A 12108-nucleotide genomic window follows, 5' to 3' on the forward strand; every position below is an offset into this window, starting at 1 on the left:
TTTTATCTCGACAGCAACACAAGCCGCGCTCACCGAACCTTACAAAAAGGCGTGTTTGTGAAACTGTAATGTGTCTCGACAAAAAACCTGTCGTTCAGCTCTCAGGTAGCTGAACAACAGGGGCCAGGCGGTGTGTCGCACACCTGCCGACGGAGAACAGGTGCGAAGCTATGCTGCCGGGGAGCATTCCTGCCGTTTGTGTAACAGCGGGACAACTGGTTGAGCCTGTGTCAGCTATGTAGGATGGGTCGCCGTAGTGATGGCGAAGCAGCCCGGAAACGCTTTGGAAGAGAACCGTTTGTAAAGAACGTGCTTCTGTGCGCGTCTCACCTGCACAGCTCGGTTCCGGCTTCATCCAACTCGTCTCTGGAGAAGTGAGCTCCGGTCTTCCTCAGCAGCTTCACCACCTCCTTGTGCCTACGTCATTCACAGAACACGCAACAAGAGTTATGTACTTTATATGGAACGTATAAACGCTGGAAGAGCGTCGCTCAGTCTCACTTAGATTACACGATCTTTTCAAACAGTTTGATTTGATTGGCTTCCCTTTGACAGTCTGTGTGGCGGTGACTGTGCTTTGGCATGTAACAACAAGTTCCTCATCCGCTGCAATCAACCACCCACGCAGGAGTCACCTGCAGTGACACTTGTGGCGAACGGGGAAACTTTCGATGAAACCGAAAAAAAAAAAAAAAGGGCCTGAAAGCGACTTGCTCAGTTTATGATTAAAACAGCTGAGCTTGTTTATGCTAGACGGTGAATTAGCCCACAATTGACGCGTGGAGGTATTTAGAGCAACGCGCAGCCGAGAAAACTATTAAAAGCATTCAGAAGACTTCCTGTCGAGGAGCCAGTATCTCTCATCTGTGAAACTGGGAGCAGGTTGGTCGGACTGGTTCAAGAGGACACTCCCCATGTTTGTTCTTTAACCCTTCTTTCTCTGTGCTTTCCGCCACTCCTTATATGGGCAATCGGGACTGCAGTTCACTGGGAACTGTCAGGGACGCTCAAGTAAGAGTCGGACAGCGTGACGCCCCGACGGCTCGGACGCGACGCTCCCCGGCGCTCGCCGTCATCTCAAGAAAGGCACTCAGGAAGGGCAAAGCGCGCAGCATCGGAAGAGCGGCGACAGGTGTTAGCGCTCCAGCGCGTCCCTCCGCCGCCACAAAAGGGGAAACAAGTCCACGCTTGCAGTGCCAACCGTTAAAATAGGACAACAGCCATTTGGCACAGCTTTCGACACATACAACGTTTTCGCCCCGAGGCTCAACATAGCACTAAAACTGAAACATCAAGAGAGGATTTTTTTTTTTCCCTCTGTTAGACATTCAGGGCAAAGTCAACGAATGACAAAAAAATAAAATTAAGAAAAAAAACAAAAAAAAAAAACTGCTTTGGTAAAAATAAACACTGTCTAAACGGTCAGGTGACAATTAGCCTAATTAGTGAATAATTATTGCCTGGTCTCTAAACTCCATTAGGAGTCTCAGCCCCCCCCCCCCCCCCCCCCCCCCCCCCCCCGACAGCCGCTGCTCCCCCTCCTGTCATTTAAGCAGAGCCACGCTCCCTCCCCAGCAGCAGGCTCATTTAATGAAGTCCCCTCTATAGCGGCTATTAAGCAACATACTCAATGTTGATAACGGCCAAAGGGGGATTTTAAATGTTGTGTCTGCAACTTCATAAAAAAAAAGGGGCATTATTACTTTAACACACAGACAAAAGCAAACACATTCGCCCCCTTTTCGCTGTTTTGAGTCTCACCTGAAGCGTACGGCGTTGCTTAGGGGCGTGTCGCCGTAGCGATCCTTAGCGTAGACGGTGGCGCCGTGACTCAGCAGGTACTCCACCAGTTTGAGGTGGCCCTCGCAGGCGGCAATGTGTAGGGGCGTGCGTCCGTCGTAGTCACTCAGACACAGGTTGCTGCCCTGCCGAAGACATGAAGTAATGTTCTAGATTGTTCTCATCGTCAACAAAATGAAATGGAAAGACCAAAGCCAGCAATAAATCCATCCTGTTAATACATATTATATGTGAGGCCAGAATGTTCACGCATCAGTGAATGAGAATGAGCGTACAGACAGTGTTGGAATGTATTTTAGTTTTGTTTTTAAATGGGACGTAGAAAAACGCCAGCCTCATCCCTTTAGCCACCAGTTCGTTGACCTTCTACCTCACGGTTCAGCGGCACATGTAGAGGCAACAAACACATACATGTGGTACAGGAGGATGAATGAAAGTGGGGAAAAAGAAAGAAGAAACTCTCACAGAATAAGTTCCTCCGTGTGTTAAAAAGGTAGCTGTGTGGGTGTGACCGCAGCGCATTTGCACTTTTTAATTTGTCCACAGAGGCTGTAGGCTAAACCAAGAAGCGGCTGCATGCAAGTCGAGCCACATACAAAACGTGTTCACGTGACCAACTCTAGGCCCGTCTTACCGGTCGAGCCTTGTGTTTTGCTAGGCTGTGTTTAGCCCTCGTACGGGATAGTGACCCTGGAAACTTGTTGGTGAACCATCAATGCGAGAGGTTCACCTGGGTGCGTTGACCCTACGACACGAAACGCGATCGAAGATAAGCCCGGTAAAAAAAAATAAAAAAATGCTGCTCCGCTGGTTTAGAAGTCTGGCGCTGAGCTGTGAGAGGGTTGACGGATTTTGAATATCAATATGGAGAGGCTTGACGGTGCAAAGGACATTTCCCTGAAACAAAATAACAACCCAGAGGCTGTGTGGATTGAAGGGTCGCAGTACCATGTCCTTCAGGGCTTCAAAGGCCTCTATGTCTCCGATCTTAGCAGCGGCGCATGCCAGCGGGGGGGTCAGGGCGTCACGGATGGCTTCCAGCTCCTGTAAGACACCACAGACGTCAATCAGAAACACCGCTGCTATTCTCAACAGGTTGAAATGAAATGAGTGCTTTTTCTTCGGGTTAGGGAAACACACAAACATGAAACTCTCAGAGAGCTGCTGACGTAGCCTGAAGAGAAACTAAATCTAGCATTTTGTCATTTCTGGTCATTATAGCGTTTTAGTGTTGGGCGGTAGATATCTCTATCTCTAATGAGATCGACCACAAACATTACCCCCCCCTGCGCCATCTAATCAGTATCAGTAATCGGTTTCATTAACTCACTGTCATTCAGCATTAGGAGAACATTTGCCTCTCCATCTCCTCCAGAAACCCTTCGGTTTCTTAATAAAAGTCTCTTCCTCCTCAGCTCTCTTAATAAACTGTCATCCTGACCAGGATCTCGTCTTAACGTCGTGCTAGTATTTAAGTCTGTGTGCGTCGGTGGTGGTGACGGTGGCGGTGGTGGTGGTGGTGGTGCAGTCACCTCCTTGCAGCTGATGCTCAGAGACTTGGCGATGACCTGGATGAAACGGCTGTCGCTCAGACACAGCTTGGCTCCGGCTAAGTCTGAAACCATCTCACCTCGCAGGTTCTGACCCATCATCTGGACAGAATCACACACACAAAGACACCTGAGCTTCATGTTTTCTTATGATTATTATTGTAATCTACACGGTGATCGTCTATACTTTCTTTTGAAAGCAGAAACCAACCTTTTTCTTGGTATCAAAGCTGATCTCTTTCATGGCCAATATGTAGGACAGCTTCGACAGGGCCGCCTCTGGAGTCATGTCTCCACCAGCTATCAGCCCAGCGTCCATCAACACCTGAGGAGTCATAGATATATATATATATATATTTATATATATTTATATGTGTGCTTGGGAAATTCAACATTCACACAGTATAGTAGTAGTAGTAGTGACTTGCCCTGCCGGTGGCGTAAGACGCAGACACGGTCCCCCTCAGACACTGGGTGCAGTTCATGATGATGACCCCAGAGTCCGTGGCCTTCTTCAGCTCCTCCAACAGGTCAGGTCGGTTATCGGGGGCGTTCCCACTGCCGTAGGTCTCCAGGACCACGCCCTCCATGGGCGGCTGCAGGAAAGCCCTCACCTGGACACAAGATGTACCGAGGATTCACGTTACAACAAACAAAACAAAAAAACGCCCAAGATCCACGGCCAACTGGACCGGCTTCTCAGCTGTGCGTAATCAAATTGAGGAATTAGTATTCCGTGTTATTTTTCCTGCAGCCCCTCTAACTCCGATGCACGAGACCGTTCACTCTCCTAAAAGCCCATCTGGTGCCTTCTATGCAACCAGTATCTCAGTCACCGGTTGGCTGGCACCGGGAGGCCCTATACCACATCATTAGCCATGGCGTATGACTAGAATGGCAGATGACTGAAATGACAGGAAGGAGAGCAATTAATCTGAAGGTGTTAGCAAGCATAAAGTCACTTGGCAAGACCAAAGCAGTAACCGTAAAATGTAAGAAGAAGGCGACGTTAAAAAAGCGCCAGGTTCGGTCGCTATTTTTCTGATGCGATAAGCAGTTTGACGAAAAAAAAAAAAAGAGAAGTTTTGACGCAGATTACCAATGAAGCTCTGGTCGCTGCAGAGACTGGTGGGCACGCAGGAGCCTGGTGCATAATCAAAACAGCGCCTCGTAAAAGGCAGTTAAAGGCTGTAAGAAAGTCTTGATAGCCGAGCTGGGCAGCGTCGAGCAGATTGAGACAGTAAAGTCGGTCTCCCGGCAGCCTCTGCGGGGGGGAGGTGCGGCTAAATGTTACAGTATCTACGCCAGTCCTCCCTCTTTACAGGGCGATTGGTCACGGCCCATAACTCCGTCTCATCTTTCTCTGGGCTGAGCTTTGATGGCAGTTTACATGACCGGGGAAGGTAACGGAAGACGGGTAATAGCACAATTAAATTAAAGTTAACTATATTTTATTGCAGTTAGACAAAACAGTAGTTTTTGAACAGCCGGTTACCTTTGAAGAACATATCTTTAATTACTTTTTAATACACTGTGAAGGAAAACGTGAAATTGGCACCAAGCTGGTAAAATGATTCATTTACCTTTCATCACTTCACTGAATCAATTTTGTGTGGCTTTGATTTTTCTGCAATTACCCATAAATAATGAAAAGACATCAGGTTAAACTCTTGGAATAAAAGTGACTTTTAGTACTATGCAAAGACTTATTAATATCTGTTATGTGGTTTATTTGTCTGGAGTGTACCACAAACATCCTGGACATATCAGTCCAAGTCTGTGCGAGAAGAAATTCACATCAAACTGAAGGACCAAGGTCGACAGGCGAACGCCTCCGGTCCGACTCAGGCGCCGAGCGACTTACAGTAGCAGCAGTGATTCCTGGGAACAGCCTGAGCAGACCCACGTTCCTGTTCAGCTCCGTGCTGACTCGAAACTTTGCCGTGGTGTTTGCCCTCCACACTGTATCCCAGTTGACTAAAAGACAAGATGGAGGGGAAAAAAAAAGAAGATTAAAAGTGGAGAAACGCAATGTTTATTTTGCCCCGTGGCGCCACCGGCTTACTTGTAATGTCCACTTCAGCGACGGCCAGAGGAGCCAGGTTAGGAGAGGAGAACGCATTGAAACTCCCAGCGTCCACCTTGGTCACACGGTTCCCTCTGTAGAGTTTGTTGTAGAAGTACAAGCACACCTGAATGGAGACGACGATATACATTTACTGCACGCCATTTGCTCCTCTACCAAGACAAACAAAACGCTGCGGGACTTAACATACGCATGAAAAGCTGTGCTACAGATGGAGCGGTTTTCTAGAAACTCATGGCGAAAAACGCTTATCGCACAAAACATATCGGTGTGTTTAACAAACCCTCAATGCAGCAAAATTCAACGGCGGCGTTTTTTGTTTTACTGCACTTGGGGTTGTGGATACGTGGGGTTTTGGCTCAGGAGGCGGAGCAGGTCGACCGCTAATCAGGAGACTGGCAGTTTGACGTCCGCATGTCAAAGTGTCCTAGGTGAGACACTGAACCCTGAATCACTCCCGAAGGCTGAGCCCTGTGTGTGTGTGTGTGTGTGTGTGTGTGTGTGTGTGTGTGTGTGTGTGTGTGTGTGTGTGTGTGTGTGTGTGTGTGGTTGAGCATTAGTTTACATCCTGATGGGCAGGTTGCACGGTGCGTGGCAGCCCCTGTGAATGTGTGAAAACACTTCTCAGTGTTCTTCCTGTTCTGCTATGTCGTTCGGTATTGCGAAACACGAGAGAGAGAGAGAGAGAGAGAGAGAGAGAGAGAGAGAGAGAGCGAGAGAGAGAGAGAGAGAGATAGAGAGAGACACAGAGATAGAGAGAGACAGAGAGACACAGAGATAGAGAGAGAGAGAGAGAGAGAGAGAGAGAAAGAATTCTCACCGGACAAGTCCTTTAGGAGAGCTTTCGTTATCTCTTGCAATGCCAGTAGTGACACCTGTCTCTGCAGATCGCACCGTATTTCTCAACATATTAACAAATATACAGGGTTATAATATCACAAGAGTTCTTATTTTCATTCTGCAGTTCATTTAAAACTCATTTAGCATTTATTAAACCCCACATATAAAATCTAAGCCACTATTGGGGATCATCTAGAGTCTCATACTCTCTCTGTTTCTTTCACAAATAGGGAAATTCTTAATATCTTAATGTCTCTAATAATCGGATACAGTAGCTGAGTGTCATTGACGTCCCAGCTCCAGTTCCTCACCTCAGGAATGACAAACTGTCCCGCGATCAGCAGCGCCCCCAGCAGGTTGTCTCTGCCATCATTCCTCATCTCATAGATCGGCACCTGAACACACAACGGGCCTTGTCCTCAGAGGGCAGAGGATCTTCAAAATGACGCGAACACGTTTCGTTCCGTTTGTCCATTAAGGCCCCCTTTTCTGTAGACGGCAGCTCTTACCTGTGATCCGGTGAGAATGATCGGTTTGCCCAAATGTTCACACATGAAGGACAGGGCAGAGGCAGTGTAGGCCATGGTGTCTGTGCCGTGGAGGATCACAAAACCGTCATAGTTCTCGTAGTTTTTCTGGAGAAACAAAAAAAAAAAAAAAGATGGCAGCACAAATACAATATTATATCGTGTGTTTTAGGAGCAATATGAATATTATAGGATTGATTTAAAAAGCATAAATCATTTTGCAAGTACCTCAATGTCCTTTCCAATTCGACCCCAGTCATCTGTGGTCATGTTGGAGGAGTCCAGCAAAGGGTTGTACTCTACAACAGTGTAGACTATCCTCTTATTGTCTTTACTCAGCCTGCAAGAGAGAGGTTCTGTCATTATATATATCTATATATATCTATATCTATATCTATATCTATATAGATATATATATATATATCTATATAGATATAGATATAGATATATATATATAGATATATATATACACACACACACACACACACACACACACACACACACACACACACACACACACACACACACACACACACACACACACACACGTTCAAACGGGACCAACAGTCCAAAATGAATCAGTGGTTTTAGTCTTTTGCAGGCAAAAAAAAACCTTCACTCCAAAATACATCAAGGACACGCGGTTAAACACATTATTATTATTATTATCTTCAGTGTGACAAACCATCATTAGTCTTCATCGTGCGCGTCAAACAGAGTTGCATTAAGTTCTGGTTAAAATTGAGGAGTGAGTTTAAAGAAGGATAGGGGAATGCTAAAAAACCAAGCAGACTTTATGAAGCGAGACAAAGTCTATTTAGCCGGGCCTTCTGTCTCGGCAGCAGGGTGCCAAAACCTGTTTCAGACACACACAGAGAATTCTGAAAGTGAAAAAGGGAGGGGCGTGTTTGCATACTGTTAAAAAGAGCAGCGCTCTACCGTTTCGCCATTTTCCCCTTTCCACGGCAAAGACTGAATGTCCTGTGGAGCTCTTTACCCCTCTGTACGGCAAACACAGGCAAAGCCGAGGGGCCTTACTGTCTCCAGGGTTATTCAGTGAGCCATTTCAGGTTAGGAGGGGGGGTGAAAGTCCGTGTTTCTTTTTCTTTTTTTTCCTTCCAGTTAGGAGGGAAGGAGCCTCTCACGTATATACATATTCATGCCGCCTCTGTGTGGATTTGAACTCGGGCGTCTCACGGCTCCACCTGCGACACTCCACATTAAGCAGCGTGACTGGCTGAAGAGCCCTGGAAACATTCTCTTTTTAATCTCCCCTTTTAAAGAAACACCCCCCCCCTTCTAACATGAAGACAGGAGCTGAATGGATCAGCGGGGGGGTCCGACAGACAACTCTTCTAATTAGCCTTAAGTCCGCGCACGACCCTGGAACATATGTTGTTGGTAATCTTGAAGCCAAAGTGCCACGAGAAAACACTATTCAAATCACCAATTATTCATCTATCTGGCAGTGCGCCCTAAAGGTGTAGCAACATTAGCATAGCCGTGCTGAGACGCCTCATAGCTTAAGAATAATGAATGCCTGTGTGTGTGTGTGTGTGTGTGTGTGTGTGTGTGTGTGTGTGTGTGTGCGTGAGCATGATTGGGGACTTAAGAAGTCGAAGAGGAGGGTTGGAGGTGTGTGTGTGTGGGGTGGGGGGGGGCAAACAGCCTTGTGGCGTTGCCTCTCAACATCGCATGAATAAAGCTTTTCAATAAATCAATAAACTAATTCCCTCCTTCGACATAGACTGGAGCCGGGTGCTGTCAACAGGATTAGACTTGCATGTGAGCCTACTTCAGTTGATATTAACACAACGCCGACTCAAGGATGGGCGAATATTTAAAAAGTGCTCTCACCCCTTAAAGAAAAATGAAGTTTTAATATTATTCAAAGTAAGCTGATTGCCAACATGTAAGACATCTAGTGAGCAGCCAGTGTACAAACAGGAGGCTGAAGGTGTGGGAGCAGTGTATGGAAATGAGTGAGTAAGGGGTACGTTTCTGGTGGAGGCCGCCCCCGCCCCGCTATCATTTAAGACCATTAAGAGGCCGTTGATCGCTGAGGGGGGGGGGGGGGGGGGGGGGGGGGGACCTGTCGCAAAAACAGGGGCTCCACAAGCACGTGCGTCAAGACATCAAGACAACCTGAGATTAAGCAAACAGCAATAGAGTAGATTAGCTTTTGCTTTTCCGAGTATGCCAACAGCAGCTTTCCACAAACAACCCCTCCAGGAAACATCAGGCTCATCTCAGCTGGGATACTTAAAGACAGCTGGCGTGTTGATGACAGAGGCGATATTAGCAGGCGAAGAGCGAGAGACACAAAAATACTTCAGGCAGCACACGGCGCCGCGCTCGCGTGTCCTTCCTGGTATTTAAGGCCACGTCGGCATGCGTTTCCTGTCAGGCAAGCACACCCGAACATACGCTCTCAAGGACTGCGGAGACATCCAACCGCTCTCTCTTGAGAGAGAGAGCGCGTAAAGCAGGCACAAACAATGCTAGCAGTGCTACAGCACCCGTGAAATAGATGGTCAGAATGGGGCGTTGGCTTCCTGTTAAAGCAACAAAAGCAGTTTAGAGTCATTAAAATCATGGAGGACAGTGACTCCCTTTTCCATGCAGTTTGCAAATACCGTAGAAACAATAGGCTTTAGGCCAGGCTCAGCTCTCCAGGGCCATAACTTTACATGAGAAGTGTAACATTATACTGAAAACATATTGTCATAGGCTTCCTTAGGTATTTAAATGATGAATTATATTAAATAAAAAGCTATACAGACAATCAGAACATGAATCCTGTGTGAAGAGCAGGACATGGATTATTGTAATTTTTTTCTAAATAAAGTTATAGATATATGCTGACTAAGCGGGGAAGAATTCGGGGGTTCACTTACGGCAGGACCAGGCTGTTCTCCGACCCGTAGTACTGATACAGGCAGGTCTGCTGGGCATACAGCTCATCGTGGAGGATGGGCAACTTGCGCAGGCCCTGCACAAAAGAATTGGCTTTTGGGGCGAGCACTGTGGGTTACAAAAATATTTTTTTAAAAGGGGGGGGGGGGGGGGGGGGGGTGTTATTGTAATATTTCTTAGCGTGCTCTCTGTGAGATCACTGCTAATCAGTAACAGTTTAGGAGAATAGCACAAGAGGTGTTACAGTCAAGCTCTACACCAAACATCAGTCTCATACTGAACCCTAGTGGTCAGAAGCGTCAGTGTTGGAGGGGCTGAAATGGGAATCGAGACAGGACGACTTGATAAGACAGTAAAGGGGAACCAGAACCGTAGAGCAGAGCTGTGCAATGTGGGGGGGGGGGGGCTCCAAACTGTTTCAGGGGAGGCTCAGCGAACGGGAAAAAAATGATTGCATTTCCTATTATTATGTCAGTATTAAAAAGAGCTCACGTAGAATAACCTGCATGTGTGTGGCTAAAGAAATACAGTAGTTTAAGGGAATTTTAAAAGTTTTTCCTGTCATTCCACGGTCTCTGACTTTGAAACACCCTGCCTTAGTAAACACTTAGTAAACACTCATCAATGGTCCAAAGTAAACTCAACTAATTTTCCATTAACTGTGTCAAACCAGCAGATTGAATGGAGTCTTTAAACTGACACATAAGGTGTGCGTGCGCATACATTTAAAGTTATGGACCTGCATATATATATATATATATATATATATATGCAGGTCCATAACTTTAAATGTATATATATATATATATATATATATATATATATATATATATATATTCATCTCCAGGCCATTTCATTCTAAGATTAGAATACAAGCCTACAAGCACAACAATGTTATTATATATATAGCATTGTCAAAACAACAAAAGGCCTATAAATACTACAGAGTCAATGTCAGAGTGTACCGGAAGTGAAACATCTCTCACAGCAGCAGCCTTGCTACCTGCTCCAGATGTTGCCCAATCCCTTAAAGTCAACATCTAGTTATTCATTGAGAGAACGTTGTGATGCCACCACAGCTGCACGAGGAGGGGCAGCTTGTGCAGTAGTTGTCTTTAGCGTTACCTCCCTGAGACATTTACAATGTGCATGTAGCGTAACTGTAGTGTTGCATCAGGATTCAGGAGTCGAGCCTAGGAGATAAACCAACGTAGTTTTCAATTAGCTTAAGTTATTGTGCAGGACTATTTTTGGGATGCGCTCGCGTGTTGTTGTCACGCGGGAGCTTGACTTAACTCGTGCTCGCAGTAAAATGAGAACATGCTATCGGCACGCTACCCCCGGCTGTGCTAACGAGCGGCCACGCTTGCGAAGGGGGCACCGGACCAGAAAAAAACAAACAAACCCGTTACGTTAGCCGTATACCATTATCGTGAAGCGTCATCCCGATGGTCCCTCCGGTGTTTATAACCAGGACTCGCGCCTCGACGGCGGAGGGGGAAGTCGCCGACTCGACGGACTCGACCGAGTTGCAGCTCGACAACTTTCTCCTCCGGCGTGAGTGCAGCTGGATGTTTCTCTGGTGTGCGCCGACATCGGTCACTTCTGTCAGGTTCAGCGTAGGCTGCGACAAAGCCCGCGCGAGGGATGTCAGGTTGTTGAAGCTGGATTCCGCCATGACGGCTTACGAGTGCGCGCCCGGTTGTGTTACTGGCCCTTTAAACGCGCTGTTTGCGACCGTTCAACACCGTCAACGTGGTCCCTTCAGGAGCTGCGGGCACGCTGAAAGACGGCACCGATCCCGCGGCCTAGCGCAGCACGTCCCATCGTTATCATTGGATTAAACAGTGGGCGGTACCACGGTTTAAATGATACTGCGATGTAGCCCACAGCTCTTCCTCCCCTTGGACCCGTGTATCCGTAGTTGAGACCTTGGCGTGCTGATGGACAGACAGTGTCCACTCTGACGTCAGGGATGTGGGTGAGACGTCAAGGGCAACGCGCTTGATGGACAGTTGCAGCAAAACCTCCTCCACACTACTGCACCACGTGGTTCAGCATTACAATGAAACCACCGAATATGTTTTTAGAAATAGTTTTTGAATAATATGCAATACTCAAGAGTTCTGTAAGTGTGCATGCAGCAGCTGAAATACTTGAATAAAGTGGTATAACCTCACTGTGTTACATCAGGGGCGGAACTAGACAGTGCAGACACAGCGGTTGCACTGGGGCCTCAGGGCAGGGTGGATCCATTACCCAGTGACTACAGGCAATGACCACAAACCCTACATTAAAGACTCGGATCCTTTCTCACCATGACCCATTTGGTGTGTGTGTGTGTGTGTGTGTGTGTGTGTGTGTGTGTGTGTGTGTGTGTGTGTGTGTG

The 12108-nt window shown here is 47.0% G+C and overlaps 1 protein-coding gene across 2 annotated transcripts; it reads right to left on the reverse strand.

Moving 5' to 3' along the window:
* On the reverse strand, window positions 1-11636 carry aspg (asparaginase homolog (S. cerevisiae)). Of its 2 annotated transcripts, none has more exons than XM_068712837.1 (13): window positions 11145-11636; window positions 9701-9827; window positions 7032-7143; window positions 6786-6911; window positions 6588-6671; window positions 5416-5542; window positions 5215-5327; window positions 3779-3964; window positions 3562-3675; window positions 3333-3452; window positions 2749-2844; window positions 1762-1925; window positions 1-417 (listed from the first exon to the last, which is right to left on the reverse strand). In XM_068712837.1, the coding sequence occupies exons 1-13, from the start codon at window positions 11395-11397 to the stop codon at window positions 327-329; spliced, it is 1713 nt and encodes a 570-aa protein (XP_068568938.1). In that variant the 5' UTR covers window positions 11398-11636; the 3' UTR covers window positions 1-326. The 2 variants fall into 2 exon arrangements, with proteins under 2 accessions (XP_068568938.1, XP_068568939.1); XM_068712838.1 differs by having other exon boundaries at window positions 9701-9795; window positions 11145-11163.
* Window positions 11637-12108: the final 472 nt, after the last annotated feature.

The sequence above is a fragment of the Cebidichthys violaceus genome, unplaced genomic scaffold (genome assembly GCF_023349555.1).
Source record: "Cebidichthys violaceus isolate CVI_PGR_0920_01 unplaced genomic scaffold, fCebVio1.0.p SCAF_177, whole genome shotgun sequence".
Taxonomy (NCBI): Eukaryota; Metazoa; Chordata; class Actinopteri; order Perciformes; family Stichaeidae; genus Cebidichthys; species Cebidichthys violaceus.